General features: G+C 37.4%; 2 protein-coding genes across 2 annotated transcripts; both read right to left on the reverse strand.

Annotated features, from left to right (window-relative positions):
* Positions 1-3,744: 3,744 nt before the first annotated feature.
* On the reverse strand, positions 3,745-4,763 carry LOC103723824 (ethylene-responsive transcription factor ERN1). The gene has a single exon (XM_008814876.3). It carries the CDS (start codon positions 4,693-4,695, stop codon positions 3,904-3,906), a length of 792 nt encoding a protein of 263 aa, XP_008813098.1. The 5' UTR covers positions 4,696-4,763; the 3' UTR covers positions 3,745-3,903.
* A 5,388-nt stretch (positions 4,764-10,151) lies between these two features.
* LOC103723818 (importin-5) lies at positions 10,152-27,078 on the reverse strand. Its single transcript, XM_008814865.4, has 20 exons — positions 25,579-27,078; positions 25,214-25,417; positions 23,847-23,951; positions 23,674-23,739; positions 23,427-23,591; positions 22,880-22,954; positions 22,636-22,790; positions 20,782-20,917; positions 20,605-20,674; positions 20,387-20,514; positions 20,223-20,279; positions 18,077-18,262; positions 17,838-17,930; positions 16,945-17,030; positions 16,788-16,854; positions 16,570-16,636; positions 16,328-16,464; positions 12,770-12,861; positions 12,580-12,646; positions 10,152-10,600 (listed from the first exon to the last, which is right to left on the reverse strand). Exons 1-20 carry the CDS (start codon positions 26,827-26,829, stop codon positions 10,436-10,438), a joined length of 3,372 nt encoding a protein of 1,123 aa, XP_008813087.2. The 5' UTR covers positions 26,830-27,078; the 3' UTR covers positions 10,152-10,435.
* Positions 27,079-27,325: the final 247 nt, after the last annotated feature.

Raw genomic sequence — 27,325 nt, forward strand, 5'->3', positions numbered from 1 at the left:
TTAATAGGTCCAAATCCGATATATGGTTAAGAAAAACATTGAGAAAACCACTCTTAGTGCAAGCAATAATAGTTTGACACCTTGATTTTGATCGAGGACTAGATGGTAAATAAGTCTTAGTTCAAGTATTTATTGTTTGACAGCTTGATTTTGATCGAGGATTGGAGGGTCGCAAACCATGGGATATCGGGTCTATAACTGATATATGGTTTATAAAAAACAGTGAGAAAACAGCTCTTAGTTCAAGCAGGTCTTTGGTTAATTTCTACTTAGAAGCAAGATAACTGGAAATCCTGGTGGATTTGGTCCCATAGCCAATGCAGTCTGGTTCTTGAAATATCATTGCATGATTTTATTCTATGGTCAGAAGTTGCTAATCCTGGGTAAAATAATGGCTGCAATGAGTCTCGAAGGCTAGAGAAGTCCAACAGAGTGGATGACCCCTTGGTCAAAGTGGAATTTTTAGAACTAACCGTCCATTCTCCACTGTTCAAACTTCCTATTGGAGTTCTGAAAGGTGAAATATAAATTCTTAATAAATAATATTTTAGAAATCTTTTTAGGTCAGAGAATACAGATTAGCAATATCTCTAGGTTATTATAAAAGAGATATATTGGAGATGATCCTGTGTAGCTAAAATTAATTATCTAATTATCATGACCATGCTTAGGAATAAGCCAAAAGTTGCTCATTTTAGAGAACACAAATGGCTGCAAAGAGTTGAAGCTTCAAACGCAATTTTGAGAATTAGCGGACTATTCTCCATTGTTCAAGTTTTCCAATGGAGTTCTGAAAGGTGAATACCAGGACCCATGCTGGTACCAAGAAACACCTTCGGGTGATATTTTTTTGGATAAGGTTCTGAGTTGTGACCGATAGATTATTATGAATGATATCAGAGCGGATCCATTCATAGCCACGTGAACTAGGCATAATGGGTCTATTAAGGTTGACTACATACTGGTTGTGGTGCTTATGATTGGATTTGAATAGATGAGGATCTTAGTCTAGGTTTTTTTTTGGTGAGGTCCTGAATTGTTATGGTAAAAAATTGCTAAAGGATATAGATATAGCAAATCTTTGGGTAATTACTAAAAGATATCTTGGAGAAAAAAATTGTGATAATAGCTAAAATTGATTATCAAATTATCATGACCATAAATGGGACAAATTGTGTACCAGATCCTAAGCCATAGCATGCTAAGAGTGCCACAACAAGATAGAAGAATTTTATCCATGTCAATCGCATGGTGAAGAACCACTTAATGTTCAAAGATGGGACCTCCTACCCTGTTCACAAAGTGAAGATTATAATAAATTTTTTTCTGTTTGAAATAGGAGCATCGTCATTTGGTACAACAGCCAAAGACTACTAGCTTGGACGGTTGTACCTTCACTTAAAATTTATCATACATATTACGTCATAGTTTATTTATTGGCAAGTCATGCATGATGATTGTACGAATGATCAATCTCTCTTTGTTATCATGTTAACAAATATGTCTATTGGCCCTGAGAAAGACTTCAAAGACAGATTAGAGTGCAATGACGATGTCGACGTCTGGAACCTGTGCCTCAGTCAGGCCTATGATGTTTCGGTCTAAGCTTATGACTTCTGGCTGGAAACTCATTGGATATGCTCGGCCTGGAGCTAACCTACTGACGTCCCTGGAGTAATAGCAGTTCAGGCATCACTATAAGTTCATCTTTACAGACTCTGTAATGCACTATTATTTATGATCAAGCTGCTGCTCCTCTTTCTACCCAAAAAAAAAAGAAAGAAAAAGAATTGATAGCAGTTGAAGACCACAGTGATAGGCGACCACTTATTATAAAAATGAGCTCAAGAGAGTGCATGGAGGTATTTTTGTAGCTCACAGGCTTCTAGAATCAAGTTTGGAGACCCTAAGGTTTGAAGTGGAAGGACATACATCAGCAGATGGCTATTGAAGACTTCTATGTTTATCTTTTATGAGAAATTTGAAGGCTCCAACCAACATTTAGCAGTTAAGTGAAAGATCAGGGGGATCCAACACATAATATTGGATGCCACATGGTAGGCGAGCATTGCATCGTTTTGTGTCTTGGTGCCAATCCAAGAACAGAGGCTTTAGTTAAAGGGCAATGGAACATTGTTTCCTGTTTTCCTTGTCCTGCACCCATATAAAGAGAGCAAAAAGGAGGACCCGCATTTTGGGAGAGGCTTACATGCCACATATTTAAAGGAGGGCTCTTATCAGATTAATTTGGTGTATGACAGGTTTCTTTTTTTTTTTTTTTTTGGTTGTTGAGCAATAGTTTATCACGGAACATTTTCGTATTATTTTCTACCAAATATTTTTTAACTGGAGCTTGAGTAGAGTTAGGGCTTTTTTATTTATCAGAATGGTTGTATTTCGATTGGCTCTGGAATTACGGCGAGAGCTGTAAAAGGATGTCTAATTTGCATGTAATACAGAGATTTTTTTTTCCCAGAATTTTGCAAAGTTGAAAAGGACATGTATTCTTGCTTCAATGAAAATTGTTTCAATTTACCAAAAAAAAAAAAAATTGTTTCCAAGATGTAAATGAGGACTGCTTCAAATATCCAGCTACAACCGGCGGTATGCTTATCTCTACTTGAAGTTGAGGACAATTTGACTACTTGATCCTCAAGAGCTTTTGCTTTGATGAATGGGGAAAAGAAAAACCTAGAAATTTGTGTACTACTCGCTGTTTACATTAGCATGTTGAAGCAATTTAGATCAATCCTCCATTATTAAGCTTTTATCTAAAACAATGGACAAAGGCATTCTTGGTTTGATCATGTCTTGAGAGGATCCTTGGGTTGACATAAAACACATCATCTTTGGGTAGCAATCAGAATTATGTAGCTCTGTAGTCCCCTTGTCGAGCGTGAGTAGGATTTCGAGTGCTTTGGCATTTTTATCAACAACTACGTCTTAAGACAATTTAGAACAGACCATCCAGGTCTCTTTCTGTGGCATGCCTCAACTACCACATCATATAGATGTTCTTTGGGACCCATCTTCCAGCAGAAGCTCACATGTGGGTCGACACCAATGTAACAAGGACCAAAAGCTAATTCATTCAGCTTATAAACTGAACTGGATATTATTGAACAAAATCCTAGTCCGGCTGCGCCAAAAAGTTAACAGTCAATTACCTTTAGTCCGAATTAATTTGATCTCAATCATCTGAAAAACCAATTAGCACCAATCCATATTCCATTTCTATGTCAGCTTCACAAGTATGATCTAAGTGAAAGAAGCTATCTCAACCAAAATAATATTATGCAACGATAATATTGGTGATATGTACTTTCAGTCATAATTGTTCAAGTATTTGATTAGAATCTATCTGCAAGAGTTCTTGAAGAAAAAAAGAGTCTTCTAACCTATGTCTTTGTAAAAAACCATAAAACTGATGGATATCACATCTTTAAACTAGGCTAGGCTAGGGCCTTTATTTGTAAGTTTTCTTCTATCAAAAAAACTACCTTAGGTATAACTATATTTAGTGGGTGGTTATATTTATACCACCCAACCGCGTCCAACACTAAGTTCTAAAGTGACATTCATCAGCCCTCAACCTGACATCAACCGCAACAATCTGAATAAATGAATGAGGAAATAAAAAGAAGAACTAATGTGCTGGCTCGCATTAACACCTAAATTTCTCACTAAATGTATGAGATGAAAGGAAAAAGAAGATCCGTGCACAACAGAAGTTCGACACCAAAATGAATCTGGAAATGAATCCTGGCATTCAATTCTAAGCTGCATGACACCTCCTGCTCACCAAGATATCTCCATACAAGCAAACCACAATAAGCGTTCTCATAGAAGAAAAAAAAAAGAAAAAGATGGAGAAAGAAGGAGAAGGTAGGTGACCAAACTACATCAAGTGCTGCAGGACAAGTGACATATAGAGGGAAGGTCCCATAAAGAATCAGAGGGATCATGCACCGTCTCGAAGTACTCCGGAAGTCCATTCATCGCATAGAGTGATGCCGATATCTGCCTTTCCACCTTCATCCTATCGAACTCTGAGAGCTCCGAGCTTGCATCAGGCAATTCGAATCCATCGAGCAAACGGTCGAATCCAGATTCAAATAACCATGAATTATCTGATGGTGAAGAGCCCAAATCGAGTTCTTCTACACCATTGCTGAAGCATGGCCTGTAGACTTCATCAGTTTTCTGCATGTCATGTTTCTTATCATGACCAAGAGCAGCAGCACCAGTACCACCACTGCCTTCAGTTGTGGTTGTGCTCGAACTAGTGCTGATACTAGGACTGGCGGCAGGAGTGGAGGTGCAATAGCTTTGAGGATTGCTGGCGGGATGATGAGGTTGAGATCCATTTTTGCCGAGCTTCTTGTGACTGAGGAGGTTGCGAATCCTCGAGGCTAGCGGGGAGTTGGTGGAGACATGGGTGATGAAGTTGGTGCGGGTGTTGGACCCTCGGAGGAGGCAGGCGGCCTCATCGTAGGCTCGGGCTGCCTCCTCGGCGGTCTCGAAGGTCCCAAGCCACATCCTAATCTTCTGTGTGGTATCCTTGATCTCTGCTACCCATCTACCTGAGGGCCTTTGCCTCACACCAACAAATTTGGTGCTGCTGCTCTTGGTCCTCCCTCTGAACTTGGTGGGCTTGGAGATTGGGACTTGGTGTTGCTGGAATTGGAGTTCCATGGGTGGAGTGGTTGGTGGTAGAGTTTGCTTGTGGGGAACGATTTGACTTAAAGGAAGGAGAGGGAAGGAGGGAGTATATTAAGGGAAGGGATAGTGGAGAGCTTGTCCTGGCCTCCTTGTCTGGTAGCAATTTGGAAGTTATGGAGCTCTAGGATGACTGGGTTTCCAAAGAGGATATGATGCATTTAGTCATTTGGAGGAGTTTCTTTCAATGTTTGTAAGGAATATTGTGACGAAACATATCTACAGTATGACCAAATTGCCCTAGTTTAGTTTTTTTGGCCTTTGACCCAACCAAGCAATTTTCTTTTCAAAAAATCTTAAAATAGGAAAGTTTAAGGTCTAATTAGTAGCATCACAAGCTATACAAACCATTTTTGCAAGAACAAAGACAAGCAATGAACATTATATTTTTGGTACTTTGTTGCCTCGTTAATAATGCTTTTGGTGGTCCACATGAGAATGGTTTGTATAATTGTTTACTTGACCTTTTTTTATAAAGCCAGCATGCATAAGCTTTATGGTGATCTAACTCTTTTTCAATGATAGGTTTCTCCCTCTCTCCAATTTGTCAAATCACTTTTTCATATATGCTTTTTTTTTTTGTTACTTGAAATAAAAATGAGTAGTAGTTGAGCTAAAATCAAATATTAAAAATCGATGCCCCAGAATTATATCAAATTAAGCCTTTATGCTTGCTAGTAATTGATGATTAGTTGTAGCCGAATGAAGTTTTATTTAACTATAGCTATGATTATTTTGAGCTACTCAAACTCAAGCCATGGCAGCCATAGCAACCATATACAACCTCCACCATAACTTGTATTATGGTTGTTATAAAGTTGATGTTATGAAATAAATAAAAACTAGGTCAATATCTAGACTAGGAGCAGGCAAAAGGAGCCTATCAAAATCTACACTCCATGGCTAACTTCAAAGACTACAACCACTTGATATCCAACCAAATGTGCGATCTATAATACAAATCAAACAAGATCTTTTTCCCTCTCTTTTCTTTGTTATTACATAAGCTTCCAATCAAAAGAAAAATACTATAATGGCTCTTGACCTCGGCAAAGAAGTTGCTCAAAAAGTATCTCAATGGAACTATTGATTTAACCAGAGAAAGAAATTGCCTTGGAAGGGCATGCCTGTCAGTCCGAGGGAGCACAAGGACAATTTGGAGAAGAGACAAAGCTATCCAAGGCTTTGTATGGTTGAGTAGGGCCTGGTCTTCCTTCTCCTAATGTTTTGCCTGGTCAGCCTCTTCTACGAGCCAGGTCATGGAGGCACGACTAATTGCCACTTGGCGACGTGAAGAGCTCCTCCACGCTACCCGACGAATGGATGCACCCAGCCGGCAAGAAGGCACGGGTCTGCGTTAATGGTAGAAGAAGGAAGAAAGGGACGCAGATTTTTTGTCCATGGGTATCTTCATTCTTCCATCCAAGAAGATACCATAATAAAAGCCATTGCACCAAGAGCCGTGAGCTGCCGCTAGGTACGGTCAGCATATTGAAAAGTTTAAATAACAATGAACAATTTTAAATAAAGTTATAAATTATAATTATTTTTTATTTTTTTCATTAATACTGTAAATTGTAATATGAAAGAATAATATCGATTTATTTTTTAAAAAAAAATAGTGCTATTTTTATTGATAAGAATAGTTAGTGCTAAACAAAAGGAGCTTTATGATCAAATCATGGGAGGTTTCTTTTCATATATTTAATAAAAATAATTTTATATAATATTTAATGGCACTCATTCCTATTGAAAGAAGAGAAAAATAAAAAAAGGTTAGAAAATTTTATTTTTTGTTTTATGATGAGCTAGAGCATGGTTCATATTAGTATATACGACATAAATATGATCGCTAAAAATTGAGGGTACCACCTATAATATATGCAAGATATATGCATACATACATATATATACATAAATATATAAACACATACATACTTACATACAAACACACACATATATGTGTGTGTGTGGATGCATGCATGCATGCATAACCTTTTGGGGTAACAGTTGATATTTTCAAGAAAGAGGTAACTTGATAATCTTTAATCTTTTGGATTATAAAATAGAAAGAAAAGAAACAAATAGAACAAAGAACATTGAATTATAGACAAGGCTATATATTTTACGAATAGTAATTATCTCAATAATAAAATATGAAATTATTGCTGATAATTAAATTTTTCAAACCAAATTTAGAGAAGCCTTTACTCAGTATAAAATTCACAAATAATCAAAGAAGCTTTCAATGATTCGGTGACAACTTCAATAACTAACCTTTCAGAAATAGAAACGAGAAAAATCGAAACATGACCCAGATATTATAACAGATGTTGCTCATGGCTAGGTGTGCGCAAAAAACTAGCCGAACCGTGAACCCGACCTAAACCGGTCTTTTTGATTTGGTTTATATTATTTTTTTTAATTCAGTTTGTTGTCGATTTAAGAAAAGTTTAACTAAAAAAATTTAATTCGATTTTAGTTTAAGTTTTCAGAAAATCGATTCTAACCCGACCCAACCTGACTCATATGTATGTGCATGTGTGTATGTTTTTCAATTTTTTATTTTTTTCCTTATATTTTCTTTTATAAATACAATAGAATTTTTATGTTGAAACTTAGTCGAGCTTATCTAGCCTCGTCTATTGAACAACAATTTGATAAATTGAACCGAATTTTTCAGATTAGTTTTAAGTAGTTTTTGTAGGTGGTTAAATAGAAAACTGATTTAAATGGCTCAATTTTGGATATATCTCCGCCCCAATCCAACACGTCCCATGCACACCGTGACGCTCTAAGGGGCTTATCTCTTATGCATGTTTTGCAACTTGCAACAGTTGTCACAAATCTATCGTGCACACGTCGTTTGTTAGAACATGGCCCCCTCTTCATTATGTGGGGGCATTTTTTAATTGCCTCTTAGCTTCGTTATTTTACGATATTCATACTTGGGAATAGTTTAATATAATTGTAATGATGTTTAGGGGGAGGGGCTTCCTACTTGGTCTTTGTAAGGAATGGACTAACAGAACGCTATCGCCGCATGCTTCCCTTTCACTATGTATTGATATTTCCGACTCTATTTGTAGTTTTGTGTGAATAGAACAAAAGAGATTCCTCTTGGATAGCAGGCTGGGAGACCATTTCTCGTCACTCAATTCTTCTAGATTTTGTCGCAGTTGGCGTCCATAAATTTGTTGTCTTCGACGGCGCAAATCTTGGGATTGAATTATAGGTCAACCCTAGCTCTCAACATTTGCTACTTATTTTGTAAAATACTTCGTGTTGCCCATTATGTCCTTATCAAAAATTTTGTCAGGTCCACATTGTTGATTCGGCAACTCTTTGATCAACTAACTCTAATGTTTGGCAAAAAATCTCTTAAATTGCACTCTAAGGTTTCAATTCTTCCATATTTCAATAGTGGCATACCATTCGGTAGAGCTAATGTCTAAAATATGAAATAAACAAGTATTTCTATGACTTTATCATCCAGCTAAGACTTAATCACTTTTCCATGTCCACATAACTTTACGGCCAAGAAATGAAAAATCTTTCCCTTGTTGCATGAAATAAATATTTTAATTTATCTAAGTCATCTCTTTTCAACAATGTCTCTACTATTTGATCCAATAGCATTTCATTTGATCTAATATAAAATAAACAAGCATTCCATTGGTTAGGAACAAATTTGACAAACTCTGATAACTCTCGATCAGAAGGAAAAATCCCATTAAAAAATTAACTATTAGTTCTAAGCCATCTATGATGATGAAGCAACAATTTAATCAACAATTTAAAGTACTTTTTTTGGTGTACTCTTGATGAGCCAACATTGATACATAGATGTAAGAGGGTTTGTCCATAAACATAAATTTCTAATTTTAGTTGCCTTCTTAGTTAATGTTCTGAACACAATACCTTTTTTCCATGGGTAATTGAGACAAGCATGGTAGACGCAAGGTCCCAACGGCACTACAAGCTCCGCATAAATCAAGATACATAAAATCTAAGATAATAGGTATTTTTTAAACCCTATTCACCATTTCGCTTTATTACATAGCAAATTGGTGATTGGTTTTAGAACTTCAGGAAGCCAATAACCGAAGGCAATTTATGTTATTAACAAGAATCATACCTGGTCTATAACTAGAATAACATCTTTCACCAAAAAGACAAACAAAAAAAAAAAGCATCATCCAATAAATAATCAAAATGAATAATTATCATAGTTGAGGAATGCGGCCATGGGTCAAGCATTCAAGGCTCCAATCTCAAATTTTAAAAAAATGAAAAAAAATAATAAGCAATTTGTTCTGATCTGCTGCGCCAATACCAATAGATATGATATGACCTACTTGAGGCCCCCAAGTTCATCAAGCATTCTCAAGTAGTCAATAACTTAAAACATTTAAAAGAATCCTAACAAGCCGGACCTTAAACCCTTCCGTCCTTGCAGTACTTGCACTAGCATCATGTTTTGGCAGAATATCCGCTTGCTAGTTCAATATACTCCAAAACTAGGAGAAAGCTCATGGCTGGGTCTGGACCGATAAGCAGTAGTTGCTTACATTCACACAAGACCAGCCTTCCAGAGTAAAATCTTCATATATCTCGAAGCTTAACAACACCTGCAAGTGCTTCCAGGTTTAGCAAATTGAAAATTTAGAGATGCAACTCCAAACTTTTGTAAACCATTCGGTTTTTCTGGTAAGATTGACAGCCATTTTCTGATTATTCTCATTTGGTAGAACCATAGAAGACAAGCAAGAGATGTTGTCTTCCGAAATAACCCTTACCCTCAGCCCTGCCCCACTTCTTCTTCACAAACCCAAACCTGATGAAATCGGGAATTCAATCCAAAATGGAACTGCACAGTCAAGGTTGGCACCTTCCATGTTCTAATTACATAGATGCCATCCGCGCAAGTCTGAAATTCTCCTCCTGTTGCAGTTTAAAGCCATCAATCTTAAGCATCTGTTTCCACTCCCTGCAATGATAAAAGCTTTGCAAAGTAGAAGACAGTTTAAACAAATATAAAATTGAAAAGCAAACATCTGATCTTCACCTTGAGAAAGATGATGAGGCTTGTGCAACATATTTCACGTAAACCAGGGTGAACTAAGCATGATAAAAGGCACAATTTGAACTCTCCACGTCAAATATAAGCGCAATTTCCATCTATCATATCAGTTATGAATATCATTCATCCTTTCAGATGCTTTAGCATCCATACCAAATCCAATATCAGGCTATGCGCGCCTGAATGCAAAATATTCTGTAATGCAGTGTTCTGTATGTCCAACAGATTCCTCCTTGACAGAGAATGTACTCTTCCAAAATTTTGCTTTACATACAAATCCCAGAAATATCGTAAAGTTTGTGGAACAACTTACAAGTACATGCAGAAGCAGACAGATGATTCACTTTGATAGAGAAATAACAGATCAAGCACCAAAACTGATGTAGAACCATTTTCTATCAGCAAAATTTTATAGCCACTCACTTTTTACCACTGCAGCACAGATTACAAACACTGCATTTGACCGTCAATAATATACACCCGCCACCAAAATCACAATCTCTCACCAAACAATAATATATCAACCGCAACCAAACAACAGCTCATGGATGACATTACAAACTTAAGGACATACAAAGAATGGGTAGTAATGGGAAAGGATATAACCAGACAAAACTGACTTGGACGAAAAAACTATGATGACAAGACCGACTGCAGTGCAAGCTGCTGCTGAGGCTGCAAGGAAGACCAGGTTGAGGCAAGGACAGATGGTGGCAGCGTTTGTTGGAGCTGCCTCAAAAGATTAATCATCCTGGCAGCAGTTTGTTCTGTGGCCAGATCCTTGCCTGCACATAAGACCTACACAGCAGAACAGCCAAATTCAGGGCAAGGGAACACTGCTGACTAAGCAAAGGATGCATGTACGCCCATCCACATGATATTTTCCATTGGATCAAAGATTTTTTCTCTTTTTGTGTGTGAACGCATTAATGTGTCAGGATGATTAAAAAGCCTTAGGCCCTGTTTGTAAAAGCTTTTGGAGAGACTTAAAGCGCTTTCTAGCCCTCCAAAAGCATTTTTGGATGATATAGTGATGTTTGATAAAAAATATGAAAACTTTTTTGGCTTTGCCAGAAAGTTGAAAAAATCTACTCTAAAAGTACTTTCTAGCCAATGTTGGAAAGATGTTTTAGTTTTAATAAAATTTTTCTGGTAACCAAAATGCCCACCAACAAATCTCAATTACATCTTATATTATATCATATCTTATTATACTATAAATATAATATAATAATATATCAATAATATGCTATGTTATATCATATTATATTTTTACATAGTATAATAAGATAGTATTATAGTATTATAATAATATATAATTATAATACAATACATTCTTATAATTATATTATAATTATAATATAACAAATTATTACAATCAGAATATTATAATATAATGATAGTTATATTATAATAATATATTATATTATTATAATAATAATATATTATATTATTATAATAATAATATATTATATTATATTAATAATATAACAAGATAGTATATTAGATAATATTACATTATATTATATTCTAACATATGATTATATTATAATAATAATAATATAATATTACTGTATTATAATAATATAGTATAATCTATTGTATTATAATCTATATTAGAATAGATTACAATCCATTATATTATACTATAGTATATTATATTATGATTATAATAATATTATATTATAGTATAATATTATATTACATTATATTGTATTGTAATAATATTGTACTATTAATAATATACTACATTATGTGATATATCATCATATCCTATTGTTATATTATTATGCTATAGTATTCAATATTATATTACACAATATTACAATAAGATTATATCACATTGCCTATTATATCACATTATATTATATTGTAGTAATATTATATTATATTATATTATAATATTTTAATATATGATAATATATTTTTTATTGTCATATCATCATATCAAATCACTTTCTTATTTTGGTTACTAAACATATATTGAAGTTCCACGGTATTTTAGAAACATAGTTACCAAACAGCAAATAGCTTTTGGTAATGCCCTACTTCCTTAAAGCCTAACAACAATCCCAAACAGGGCCTTACTCTACCAAAAACTAATTATTTTTTCATCTTTTATTGCATATGTAAACCCTTAAAACTGTATAGAAGCAATTTAATTTTCAAATTTTCAATTCCAAGAATAACCCAGTTTAGATTTCTAAAGGCTTAAAACCTGCTAGATTTCTATAGCAAAAGGAACTCCAAAATGAGGGTCCCACCATCGTGGCGTTTAAGAAGGGTCAAATGTAATAATATATGCAGCCTTGCCTCTGCATACAGAGATGTTGTATTGTGTTTCAGACCCATGATGCCTAGATCACAATGAAGAAACCACACTATTACTCCAAGGCTCACCCACAACTCCAAAAGCCTAAAAAAGAGACATCTTGGTACATTTGGACTATAAGAATTGTCAAGGGAGGACAAAGAAAGATATTTCTGAACCAAGAGGCAACGATGAAATAAAATGCCTTACAAAACATTAAAAAGAGAGCTAATTATGAGTTATTTATTTACAGATCTTTCTAAAATTTAGATTTTGATAATAATCCTAGATCTAAAATTTTTTAGCAGCCATGTGCATTTGCGTGTGCATTATGAGCTGTGAACAAAATCAGGACATTGACAAAGTTAGCAAAGGACATATCACGGATTTACTCATTAGTTCATGACTTAATAAACAATAGCAGAAAAACACAAGGATTTATAACGGGGCAAAGGAAGGAGATTACCTCAGCAAACACGGAAATGATTTTGGGAAGATGCTGATTGTTAGGACCCAAAAGCTCCCTATCCGACCTGTGAACAAGACATGGCCTATCAATCAATAAAGCCCACTACAAGAAAATAAATGGCAGATAATATCTATCATATAAAACCCTAATTATGTGTCAAATGAATAAAGCAAAGACCTGCACTGACCTTTCAACCATTGAACAAAGCTGATCATGCACAACTTTGGCCTCAATCAAATCACCTTTTATCGGCAAGCAGCTTAGCCAAGCAGAAACAACCTGGCAAGCATGAAGGAAGGTTACATTGATGATGATGGCAATGACAACAACAACAACTATAGTGGTATTGCCTGCGTCATATTCTAATAAATAATTGTCGAAAAAAACTAGTGAACCATCCCATGGATAAAGGGTTCTGATAAAAGGAAATACTGACACCAGAATAATATGACTGAAATATTGACTTGAGGCCAAGAACACTGCTCTGCAAACACCGCACTAGTCAATTTTGCCCTTAAAAATACTCATTCTTGGCCACAAAATGTGTGCAAACGAGCAGAACTGCTTGCACATGTTATTGTTTACATGATTGTAAAGCAGGAGGTAACGGTCTGATCAACTTCATATTTCAGCAAACCTTGCCATCAAGAAATTTGAAGCATAACTAAGCATCGTACATCCTCTCACATTTAAAAACAAGACTACAGGCATAGCCATTGACAGCAAGCCGTTACTTAACTATTTGAGCCCCGTTTGAGGGAGCTTTTGAAGAGTCAAAAAGTACTTTCTGGCCCTCTAAAAATACTTTTAGAAGAAAAAGGATGTTTGGTAAAAATTTCGGAAAGTTGTTTTAGCCTTTTCAGAAAGCTAAAAATAACTTTTTGGGGGAAGCTGCATTTTGGAGCTTTCTGAAAAAGCTGTTTTGAGCTTTGTCGGAAACTCAATTACATATTTTGTCCTTTTATAAACTCAAAAATCTGCTAGAGCCCTAACAAAAAACCCTAACCGTGGATCAGACTCCCTTCCGTGCAAGAAAAAGTATTCTTGTTTTCTATTATTGTATTATACTATAAATATAATATTATAATACATTATATCATAATACATTAATATGTTATGTTAAATAATTTAATCTCATGTTATATTATGAAAAATTAATGTACGCTAATAATTATAATATTTTGTAATTATAATATTTTGTATCTTTATTATTGTATTATACTATAAATATCATATTATATTACATTATATCATAATACATTGATAAATTACATTAAATAATTTAATATTATATCAAATTATTATGCTATAGTATACAATATTATATTGCTATATTATAATAATATTATATTACATTACAGTAATATTATACTATAGCATATATTTATGTATTAATATATGTTAAATTTTATTATGCTCTGTTGTATAATACTATGCAATGTCCTTTATAGTAATTTTTTCAAAAAAAGTATTTTCTCAGTTTGTTTACCAAACACATGTTAAAATGCCACATCACTTTAGAAATGTAGTTACCAAACAGCAAACAGCTTTTTATAAAAGCTCTACTTTAGAAAGTTCTACTTTCAGCAGCTCTACTTCCACAAGCTCCACTGCCAACAGCTCCCCCAAACAGGGCCTTGTTGTTGACTCTATGAATAATTATTTACCAATATTCTCAGAGCTCCTGGCCATGCATCTCAGGACATCTTCCTAGGCCCTTCAACACATTCAAACTCCTTTCCTAATTAGAGTTTTATCAAATCTTCACTATCGATGTATTTACCATCCAGTTCTTCACCATTTCATCCTCAATTGGTGTTGCGTCGCTTTAACTCCTCTAGTTTACTTGGTCCTCACTCATCCATCCTAACTTTGCATATATCTCAACATTTGTACTTCTACCAAACCCATCTAGTTCTTTTGGACCCCTTTAAATACCCAACGCATTAAAAAAGAATATACACATAATTTCTTTTTGATATGAATCTTAGTGCAGACCTCGTACTACTAGAAATTTGCCTCTCCATCACTTCCCATAACACTTGTCATTGCCTAAGCATACATGCCTCCAATAATTTCAATGTACTAGTTTGTACCACTGTTCTCCCTTAATGCCCCCCTCCTGGTACCTTATTATATACTTTCTTGATGTTGGACTAGGAAAAAAAGAAAAGGGAGTTTGATCAGATAAAGGAAACATAAAAGTTTAAAAACTAAGATTTCCCCATCAGCATTCAAAGATATCAGAGGTATCTGGAATAGATAACTTCACTAAAGAAAGTTCAAGAGTAAATGAAAGTGGCCATATATTGCATGATAACAAGGTACAAGCCAGTGCCCTGCATGCTGAAAAAAGTAAGAATTAGCTGGAGAAAAAGAGCGTGTTTGAAAGGAAAATGAGGGCACAGATATAGGAGTATGGGACTACTCATGACAAAAGCAAAAGAGAGCTCAAGAAAAATGCCTACAGTTTGAAAATGGGTCAGCTAGCATGGATCCTGCAATGATCAAGGCCCTGACCACGAACAAATTTCAGACCTTCAGATTGAGTATGGTCCTAAAGAAAAGATATAAACCCCCTTTTATATTAGATTTGGATCATGCAGAATTAACCTGGCCAACAGGACTTGAGTGGCCCAACTAAAATCAACAAAAAAAACAAAAAAAAAATCTAGTTCATCAAGTCACATGTAACTCAAGACTTGACCTGAAACTGGAGTCGACACAACCAAACTAGTAACTGGATTGCATTTGGGTCTAAATCGTGGGCAGGCAGAGTGGCAGGCACTTCAAAACAGGTCTGGAGTAACCCAGGCCTGAAACTGACCTGACATTATCCATTTGCAGCCAAAACCAGAGATTGTGGAATGAGAAACACATTGCAGCTATAGAGGTCACAACTATCCTCTTATTCATGCAGAGAAATAAAGATTATCAAGGCACAAGCACAGAACATTGAGAAGTCGCACAATATGAAGGCAAGTATTGTGACAATGGATTATATATCAGTTTTCTAGCATCTGGATGTGGTAGCCATACCACTAATGGCGTCCATATAACTCTGAAATCATTCAGACAAAGACCTAATTAGATTGTTTTTTCAAGGCTATGTGCTGAACTTTACACAGTCTAGGTCAATTTACTTTATAGGCTAGCTACTGAACTTTACATGTAGTCTGAAATTGACTCTCAGTCAATTTACTAATAGCAACATTCAATAAAATTGCCACATCTATAACAAATTCCAACATAACAAGCAAACATTGACAACACTTTTAAATCTTTGATAAAATTTTACAAGCCAACAATCTTTTAAATATTAAGCACCACCAGCAGCAGTGGTAATAGCAATACAGATCAAAATATCAAATCCTTGCGAAAAGGATCCCTTTCTAAAAATCTAAAAAAAAAAATTATTTCATAGAAAAAATTAAGATAAGGAGTCTTTCAATCTCTAAGACAAATAGCAAATGGCAAGGTGCCTTGAAAAGAAAATTTTAGAGAGAAGATGCTTGAGTCGGATCTTATTTAGCCATTACCATCACAGTATTATTGATTTTGATAAAAAAAAATCTTGCTGGATTATTTAAGCAACAAATAACAAGTCTTAGCCAAACATGCAAGATAGTCTTATTTATATCACTCATTGTCATTCATTCTGATTAATGGCTACATCCTTTGAGACAACAAGCTTTTCAATTATATAGAGAGGGTAGGGAAGGGAGACTAATTGAACATTAAATACCTGAGCTGCATCAATACTATCCCTGTGGAATTGACATATTTTTCCAAGAGCTGAAACAGCATTGTCGTATGCCATTACATTGTCTGAATGCAGTGCATCAGGATGTCTAATTACATTATTTAGCCTTGAGAGAGCCTCTGCCAAAGGGGGAAAAAATCATAGAAAACAATATTCATAATACTGCACAGAAGAGAAAAAAACAGACTATGCAAAATAATCACATTTTAATTCTACTGGGATACCTCCAACAAGAGGTCGGAACACAGAACCACCAAATTCAGCACAAACACCAACTCCATAAACAGCAGCCTGAAGACAATTACTTCTTGAAATTAACATAGGATAACTTGGAAACAGTGATGGATATGTGTAAGGGTGGGTCTAGGGTAAGGTTGTTTGCAGACACACGTGTGGCTGTGAGGTAGTGCAGAGGAATAGGGTTGGAAAAGGGATTGCAAACCTGTCTAACATCCGCATTCTCATCATTGCATGCTTCTAATAGGAAAGGAAGATAAGTATCATAATATCTGTTCAATGAAAAAACAAAACATTAGAGAAAAAAATTCTAAATTAAAAGCCTAATTTTCCAAAGAGTTGAGTTCAAGGAACAAGCATACCTCAGAGCGGCTTCTCGACATTGTTCTACAACATCATCAAAAATGCAAATGGCAATCCTTCTCTCCTCAGCTGTTTTATCCTTTCCCTGCACATATAAAGAACTTGAAGCTTAATCCTGCTGAAGAGATTTACTGATTTACCATACTAACTATTGGTTGAGGAATTGAGTAAACAGAAGCTTTTTTTTGTGATAACTAAAAGCTGTTTTATTCAAACAGACTTAAGAATATCGCAAATAGCATTGAATTTCAGAGGAACCAAGGCACAATAGAGATGCCACAAGGTAACAAGTACAGGAAACTGAATCTTCTACCAAAATATTGTAGATTGCCCACAACGATACAGATAGCTAAGCCCATAGCCAGTACATCTTTCTACTCACAAGTTAGGTGCAAATTAATTACAACATCGAATTAAGAAAATCCAGGTCTAGGTATGGGACATGCTATGTAAAGGAACTGGAGAGTCCTGTTTCTACATACACACAAATTATGTAAATCTGAAGAAAAGTGGCAGGTTCAATATGCAAATGAAACATTGTAACTTATTGAACAGGCTTTTTTGATGTCCAGGTCCCTTAGCATGTTGGTATATGGTCCGCAGGTCACTGATCATAATCCACTCTAGTGGTCACTTAAAAGTAGAAGAAAGCTATTACATGCATGCATAAACACAGTTGGCACGGACATGAATGAAGATATAGCCAAGGAAAAGCTACTTGTGAGTTTTCGCTTAAGTAACTGCAACTTATTACCGGCATCCATATTAACAACATAAATGGTATCGAGCAGGTTCAGCAAAGTTAAGTCATTCCCAGGCTTTAAAAGATGTGGCTGATCAGTTAATATTCCCAAAATTACATCATAAGAGTGACAAGCACTTCAGGACTTACCAACATTGGTGTTATATACATTGCAAGTTCATCAAAGAACGGCAGAAAAGAGGCCTTGAATGTTTTGATCAAAGTGCCCAAGCATTCACCAACCTGAACAAAAAAACACAAAGGAAGAAAAATACAGGACAAATATCAAGTTTCAGAATATATGAATTATCACATCAAGGAGCTAAGGTTACAAGAAGTTATTTGCTAAGTATCCACAGAAGTATGATTGCTGACGAGTTATGACAGACCTGATCAAAGACTTCTTCCTCCTGTTCATTTTCTTCTTTAAGGAATTCTCCTTCCTCAGCATCGAAGTCCTCTGCCTTAGTCCTTTCTGCCCTTTCTCTTTTCCTAGTTGTGCTTGCTGTAATCACATGCTTGATCTCATCCACTATACTTCTCACCTGGCCTTCATCTAGAAGCAGTCCAGAGAGCTGAACAAACAAAACAAAATAAAAATAAGGGATAAAACCACAGATTGCGATTGAATTTCTTACAGTAATATCAAGACATTATCATACTTGAAAGGGAGTGTTTTTGGGGGGAGGTGGGGGGACAGACAAAGCTTAAAATGAATAATGATTGTTTACATCAAAAGCTCCAACAGTAGTGCCATTTGGAGCGTAACAACAGCATAGAATTCACACATTTGGGGTGTAATAACAGCATAGAATTCACACATTTTGCAATAGAAAAGCTTAAGATGCCTAACTTATCTGTAATCTTAAGAAGCAATGGTTTTCGAGCAGAAACTAAAATCAACATACCCAATGTGATATCCCTTTCAACTGAAGATTTGTTTTAAGGATATCCATATAAGGTGGGAAACTTCAAATTAAGGTTCTAGAAAGCTTTATCCATTCTATGCAACACTCTTTTTGCATTTGGGACTTAATAGTAAGATAATGGTCAACATCACCATAAGAACTTCAACTATTAGTAGTTCCATACACTGTACCAGATACTTAACAAGCCATTCCAGAACATTTAAGCCCCAGTTAAAACAGGCCTCCATAACTCTATGGTTGCAAAGGTGATGCAGGGCATAGATATTGTTCTCAGTACAGAATCTTTTCTTCACAGCAAAAAGAAAAGAAGGAACAAAATCTTATCACTGAAAGTCTTTGCTTTACCAAGGACATCCAGTATACAATAATAATGACTTCAGCAAGGCCATGACAGCATGCAGTACTTATAGCCCAAATCTCTTTGCATCACCAAGGCCATAACACCATGCATCGAGCAAAGTCAATAAACATTTGAACATCAATTTAATACATGCCTTCTCATGCAACAATGCAGACAATGTTTGTCTATGCTAAGCAACAGATTGGAGATGCAAACATGTACTAAATGTTATTATGTAGATCAAGGACTGCAAAACCAACCCAAACTGCCCAAGGTGGTACCGTACAAAATTGGTGCCGAACTGGGTCGGTTTGCTAGTTCAATACCGAATTGAATGGAACCGCCCAATTCTGCTTGGTACCAACCCGTATCCCCTAGTTTCAAGCAGAACCTTGATAAAAAAACGAGAAAAAGAGGCTGAAAGCTATATCGGTACTAGGTGTGTGTCGTACTATGCTGAACCAAACCAGTAATGTACTAGTACAGTACCCAGTACCAAAATTGTGAACCTTGATGTAGATCAAACCATTGTCATCTCCTATCAGAAGTTCTTTCCTTGCCAATCTTATTTTGTCACATTGCATAATAAATTACAGGAGCACAGATTTCAAACGGCGACTGTTGGGTATGACATTCCAATTTCTGTTTTTCATTTCTAGCATCTCTAGGAATTGATGAGGAAGGATCTGCTTAGAGTGTTTGTAAAACAAGATTTTTTTCTTACCTTCAAGCCAAAATGACCAGTAGAAGTATGATTATCTTCAACTATACAAATTCTAACAAGACCAAAACTAGCTAAGCCTCTATCTTATATCTACTCAGATCATAAACCTAGTTTAAAGCTAGTGGTCTTGCTCAGACAAGCCAAGTTGCATTGATTTACTAAGGTTCCTTAGTAGTTGATGTTCATGATCGGTGAAAGAAGGCGGAAAACACTCGGGGAGAGACTCAACTGACATCTTATTACACAATAATGTATGTCTTAGCAATGGATACAAGTAACAGATCTCTTCAGACCCAATAGCACCAATGCAGTTCCGAAATAGTCAACTTGCGTTAAATTCTCTATAGACCAGAAAACTTTCTTGCTCGCTACAGATGAGGTATCTGTTTAATATAATAGACTAGAGTGAACCAATACGATTATCAGGGGACACTCATAGAGTTAACACAACAAATAATTGTACTACAGCATTAAGAAAACAAAGTAATACGAAGGCTCTCTTCGAAAAAAATGATGTAAAGGATTAAGTGAGGAAGACAAACCTGTACACATTCATTCAAGGAATCCAACATGCTTGCACAAATTTCTGTTTCAGGCTCCTGCAATCAGAGATATCATTCCAAAATACAAATATAAGTACAGAAGAATAAAAACTCAGACATTAGAAAATACAGATGTTTTGTTAAATAATGAGTTTTAGGATAACCTTATGCAAGGCTTCAATGAGAGATGGAATTATATAGTCAGACAATTGCTTAACATACGATTCATCACGACCCTGAGCCAGCCCCTTCTCCACAGCTAACTTTGCTGAACGAAGTAGTTCTGGCATAGCTGGAGGCAAATAGAAAAATACATTGAATCGTTAGAAGAACTTAAACATTTATCAAAATAAGATCCATAATAACAAAAATATAGTAATACCAGCAACAGCAGCCTTCCTGACTTCTTCATGAAAATAAAATTTGAGAAGAGGTACTAAAGTAGGAGCAACCTGCAATTAATTTGTATATTAAGTGATAGCTTCTTTTAAATAGACAAGTTGATCAAATAGATTAAAGGCCTAATGAGGGAACTAAATAAACACTGATCATAACAAACCTGATCGATCCATGGATAGAAGCCCTCCTTGAGCTCATCAGCATAACAACAGAGCATGTTACAAGCTGTGGCTTTCTCTTCCAGGACACTAGTCCGAATACCAATCCTTTTATCACCAAGAGTGATGGTTTCGATGCTACATTAATATATGACCTCAAGTAAATTAGTTGCATGTATCTACAAAATCAGCATCACTTGATATCATAATAAGACCATGCAGAATCCCTGTCCTAGGATATCATACAGATCATATTTGGAATGATAGCAGACTAGCTTACTAGCAAGCGGGGAATCGTAGCAGGACTAATGCAAATTAACGAAAGCTATGAGGTTAAGAATAACAAAATCTATAAAAAATGGAAGTTGTCAAGGTAGTTTAGAAATGTACACATTGCAATATTGCACGAAAGTGTCTACAGTGCAAGGGTGGCATACAAGGGACAGCATCTCTTATGAAGACAGCAAGCATATGAATGGATTATAATGTTGGAGATGTTCATCAAATCATTTTTAATCATGTTCTTATTTTCTTTTTTGCTTCTTTTTTTTTGTTGCATACTGTCAGGCCATGAAACCTGCATGCACAAAGTATTTGAGTCATGCTAGGACATTTTTGGCAAAGAAATAAGAGGTTAGTAACGTCATGTCCAAATTTTACCAATTCTGAATTGTTGTCATAATCATATCAGAAGCTGGGTGGCGTTGAGGAAGCCAACAAGTAGTCCAAGCCTTGCAGAATCCTCACCGTTAAGTGTGTGCGGGACATACAGTTTGTGTAGGTTGTATATTTGATCAGTGTTAGCAGGTGAAGTAGGAAACAAGATCTGACAGACATGGTTGACATTGGAAAAAAGTCATCGCTTGCCTTGGAAGTACCATAACATTAAAATGGAATGTGTCCCATCATCACATGGCAGCATAGATCCAAGATCCCAAAATCCAAATGCAGCAAAACTGGGATCAAATATAAACAAAATTATGTGTGTATAATTTGTTTATACATGTATGCTTGATGTATTAACTAAAATGATGAATCATTCTAAGTTAGTTCTAGATAAGTTAGTTCTAGATTTCACTTAAAGAAAAAAATAAAAATATCTGAAAAACTGCAACAATTAGAAAAATTATTTTAACTTTTAAAAGAGTCTAGTATCTTCAAGTAAGAGACAAGATCAGCATTATTACATCATCATCACCAACATATTATTATATAACCCACCAGATTGCAAAGGGAAATGTGTTAGCTCCATAGGCATGGAGACATTGAAATATGTTGCTTTAGCTGCTATATCTTAACAGTTGGATGGTGATGGGAGACTGTATCAAACTTGATACCCAAAGTGTGAAAATGAATTGAGAGTTGAAACTTGCTGCATTTGTGCTTATTGATCAAAAGTTCCATCCATTGAATCTAATGAAAGAGCCAACAGTTAAAGTGGTTGATTCAACTTCTAAACTAACCAGAGTTGGTCAAACTCCCAAACTTTGGGTATCAAATACACACACACACACATACATCTATATATACATATATAGATAGAAGGAAAGAAAGATAGATATACATACATATATACATATACATATGTATGCATATATCTATGCATATGTGCATGTACATACATACATATGTATGTACAAAGAAGCTAGGTAGGTATCTACAAGCTTTACCTCAATCGAAGCTTCATCATCCACGATAATTGCTTATTAATCGACACAAATTGACAGTATAAAATCTTCTTTACAATGTTGAACTATTCGTGAAAGAAAAATGGTCCAATTTGCTAATTAACCTACTCCAAAAGTCACAAAAAATTGCAAAATACTCAAACAGGAGCTGCAGCATTAAAGACAAACCTATCATCGTCTGACTCATCGATATCCTCATCTGAATCTGCGGAGGTAATGGTTACATCTGGTTTCAGCTGAGCAGACTGAAGCAATGGAGGCATTACAAAATTCATGTATGGAAGAAAATCCTGTCCTAAGCACTTGCATAGTCTGGCCCATGCCTACAAGACAAAACAAGGAATTAAATGATGTGACATTGTGACATATGGGCTACCATATACTATTTCAAGCTATGCAATCTCAAACATACCTGTAACATGTAACTTGTTATTGGGTCGTCTGTCTCCAGCTGAGATCCTTGCAATGTCATCAGCACTTCCATTACCTAGCATGACATAATCAATTAAATGAGTGAGATTATAACAACTAATATATCATAAGATCATCAGCTGAACTCACAGAATCAACTATTGAAGATATGGATACAGCTTTAGAAAAAGAAAAGGCATGAAAATAAAAGGCAACAATGACCATCAAATCCATGACTTAAACTACAAAAAACAAGAACATGTGTTACAGCAGTATACGACTCAACATCAAAACTCAAAGCATTACAACTCACAAAATTCTTAGCCACTAACATGCTGTCCCCAAAAAAAGATGCACATAAGTTTTTTGAGAGACTGGGTTCAAGTCTAAAGGATCTATAGGAGACAATATTGTATAAAGAATTTGAAGTATAAACTAATAACAAATGAGCTTCAGTCCATAAAAGTAGTCACTCACAGACACTTCTAGAATTGGATGATCAATCAAGGTAATAATTTTTAGAGAAGAAAGAAAAATATCATAGCTACCTGTTTAGCGTCATCCCTAAATTTCTCCTTGCCTACAGCCATTCCAACCAAACTTATGCACTCCATAGACTTGGCACGAAGCATCCGTTTGGACTTGTCAGTTGCATTCATGAAAATAGCTTTGAGATATGGCATGACAGCATCATAGTACTTTTGGAATTGTTCCTGAAGGAATATGTTACGTCAAAAGAAACCCATTGAAAAATTTAGAATAAACAACCTAACAAAATGTCCCCTTAGCAAATACCTGTGATGAATCTGCAACAGATGCTAAAGCCGTCAAAGCTCCCTCTTGCACCATCTGCTTCCCATTCTGAATGAAACATGTTTTGCATTTCAAAACCCTTTCTAGCAACTCGAGAAGAACCGGAACAAAATCATATGTAAAACTGAACAAAGCAAACAAATATGAGAATATACCTGTAAGAGTACAAGTAACTTGCTAACAATACCATCTAAGTAAGGTGTCAGGATGTCCGGTGTGCAGTTTTCGCTGAAATTCAAGACTGCCGAAGCAGCATGTGCCTGCAGCATCAATCAAATCATGTTCATTAAGAACTGATTCACACAAAAAGATTAGTTCATGAATTTGAAGTTCCATAAATAAAGACAAGAAACACATAAAGATGAATAATTAATCAGAACAATTAGCTTGCACGGATGCCAGAGCAATTCTTACAAGATCTGTGTAAGGGGAGGTCCCCATGAATCAACTCCATACTGATATAGACTGGAAGCAGAACAATACCAGCCAGTATGATACACTATCATCCACTACTTGACTCCATGGAATAAACTGTCCTATTACAGCTTGTAACTAACGATCCATTATTTGACTCCATTGAATACACTGCCCTATTACTGCTTGAACTAACAATCAACTACTTTACTCCATGGAATACACTGCCCTATTACTGCTTGTAACTAACAATTGTAGCTCAATTACGACCATGAACAGTGAATGCATTCAATAAGAGCAATATGGAGCCAAATTTTGAGAAAAGCTCGAGGAACCATGAAAACTGTACATAAGAGACATGCATTGTGCAAGCTTTCCCAAAACGGAAAAGGAATGCAAGGCAAGTTGAACAGGACAAGGAGTAACAACCAAGGCCAATAAATAATCAATGCTTGACCTGTTTCCGAACTTGAGCACTTCCAGAAAAGACCAAACAAATATACAAATGCTTATAGACAGAAATAAAGCTTGTATGTGGGTATGCATGCAAGCATGCGCACGCGCGCGGGCACGCGTATGGATGTATGTATATAAACAGCAAGGGAAACATTGTTCAAGATTTCATCATCTTTTCTCCTTGAAGCATTTTAGAGAAGCCTTGAAACAGGAAAAGGAAGACTATGTTTCCAAGTGATATTCAAAGTATTAAGTCCCCACTACAACTAAACCAAATGGAAAGGAAAAAACTACAAATAATGTCCCTTCGAGCCACTTTTCAAGCTAGCTTGCAATGGATAATTCCATTCCAGAGGTAAGTTTGGTACCCCCAGAGATCTCAAGGTGGTCAATCATTGATAATAGCTGTTAGAGTTTAAGCTGCTGGGAGTACTGAGGAAGATTGAACTACTGTAGCTAACATCAACATAATAGTTTATCATGGAGTCAGAACCATCTTAAATCCAAACTAAGACATTTGCACATCAGAGAGCATATTTCTAATAATCATGTAACAGATACTAATCAAGAAATATTTGACTCAATAAAGATAGTTTCCTGTAATCTATAATCGTAGATATTCCATGCACATAAGGCTTGCTAAAGTACTGACCTGAACACGGGGATTCTGGAAGTCATCCATCGCGGATGCCAAAGCAGGCAGCACCCTCTGATGATACTGGACTTGCAAATCCGGCCCCAGATCCGTAGACAACTGCCCAATAGCATTTATGGCTGCCCAGCGCACACGGGGATGGGGATCTTGGAATGAATTAAGGACCATATTCACCACTTGCTCCAGGTTCTTAATCATCACCTGCAAAAAGGGGAGAAAAGAGAGATACCCAACTGAATGAAATAAACAACGATCACTGCTTTGTTAGCTTGGAACATCATTTGATTTTATGCCATCAGTAAGTCATCTAAAAGAAGATCCTTTTAATTAGATCAAAGATTGTCCTTTAACGGTTACAATACCTTGGAGCAACCTTCAGCAATCTGGGCAAGAGTGATGAGGGCAGCGTGGTGCTTCTGCCACTCGGGGGCGGCCAGGTACGCCGGGAGCAGCTCAGATGCGACAGGCACAATGGTATTCCCACCAACGGCGATTGACAGCCGGTCGAGGCACTCCTGGGCAACGCTGTAGTTGCTGGTCTCCCCAGCATCCTCGTCCTCGGCCTCTGCACCGTGCCAAGCGGGCTCATCCCCGATGTCGAGCAGCATCTTCATCAGCACAGCAAACAGCCGCCCGATAAACTGGGGGAGACGGCGCATCATCCCAGGGGCGCGCTCCCGTGCCTCCGCAAGCGTGATCACGAACTCAACAGCAAGGTGGCGGGTGCCCTCCTCGAGTTGATCAGCCTCGGCGATCTGGAGCATGGCGCCGACGACGTCCGGGAGCTGGCGGCGGAGGAAGCGCGGCTCAGTACCAGCGAGCTCAATGAGGAGCTCGAGGGCCTCCTGAGCGGTGGCCTCCTGGCCGGAGTTGAGGGACTCGGTGAGAGTGCGCATCATGGCAGGGAGGAGGTCGCCGAAGCGGTCACGGTCGGCGGCGGAGGGGAGGCACTGGACGAGATTGATAGCGGCGCTGAGGGCAGCGATGCGGACGTCGGCGGAGGTGGGGTGGGAGAGGGAGGAGAGCAGGACGGAATGGAGGGTAGGGAGGTGGGGGAGGAGGGTGTCACCGATGTACTGGGCGAGCTGGGAGAAGATGAGGAGGGCAGATTCTTGGAGGCGGGGGTTGTCCGAGGTGACGGACTGGAACATGAAGGGGAGGAGCTCCGGCCAGGCGTCGTCGGGGAGAAGGCCAGCGGCGAGCTCGGAGACGGTGTCGCAGAGCTTCTTGGAGATCGACTTAGCGTCCTCGCGCTGTACGGAAGCGAGGAGGAGGGACTTCAGGGAGGCCTGCGAGGCCGGGGAGAGCCGAGGCCAGAGGTAGGACGGCGACGAGGCGTCGCCGGAGGCGGAGTCGCGGGTGAGGAGCTTACGGAGGAGGATGGCGGACATGGCGCGGATCTCGAGGTGGGGGGAGGAGTGGAGGAGGGTGGCGAGCTTGGCGGCGAGGGCGTCGGGGTGGAGGTCGCGGCAGAGGTTGAAGAGGGATTCGGCCTGTGATCGCTGGTCGTTGGCGGAGGACATCAGCTGCGAGATGAGGACCTCGAAGGGGTTCGGGTCGGCGCCGAGGATCGCCGCCAGCTGCTGCTGCTGCTGCTGCTGCTGGTGCTCCATCGCCGGAGGATGCGAACGGCCGCTGGGGTTTTAGGGAGGGGGCGGCAACGGAGGCGGGGAAGAGGATCGGAGGGGAGCACAGGTCGGCAGGCCGCTCGCTCTCGCTCTCGCTCTCGCTCTATCGCTCGCTCGGTCGGAGAGTGGGTTGTTTCTTGGCCTTTTATTATTAGGGTTTGGGAGGAAAATATGAGAACTTGGAAGGAGAGTGGAAAGGGGTGGCATGGCTCCATTGCGGTGCTTTGGATTGGGTCTTGGAGGTGGCGTTTGGGCTCGTGGATATTAGCTGTTGAGAGCGTTTTTTTTAAGGTGATTATGCGTAATCGTGATGCCGCTGGTCGTGCGGATGGCGGACCTTCGAGGATGGTGTCGCATAAAAAAAAAAGGTAGTTTGAGACTGCGACACCGGAAAGCCTAAAGCACGGGGACAAAATGTGCTTTCCTTTTTTTCTTTTTTTTCTTTTTTTTTTTTTCTTTTGGTAAATCGGCCGCTCACACA

The sequence above is a fragment of the Phoenix dactylifera genome, unplaced genomic scaffold (genome assembly GCF_009389715.1).
Source record: "Phoenix dactylifera cultivar Barhee BC4 unplaced genomic scaffold, palm_55x_up_171113_PBpolish2nd_filt_p 000076F, whole genome shotgun sequence".
In the NCBI taxonomy this organism is placed as follows: domain Eukaryota; kingdom Viridiplantae; phylum Streptophyta; class Magnoliopsida; order Arecales; family Arecaceae; genus Phoenix; species Phoenix dactylifera.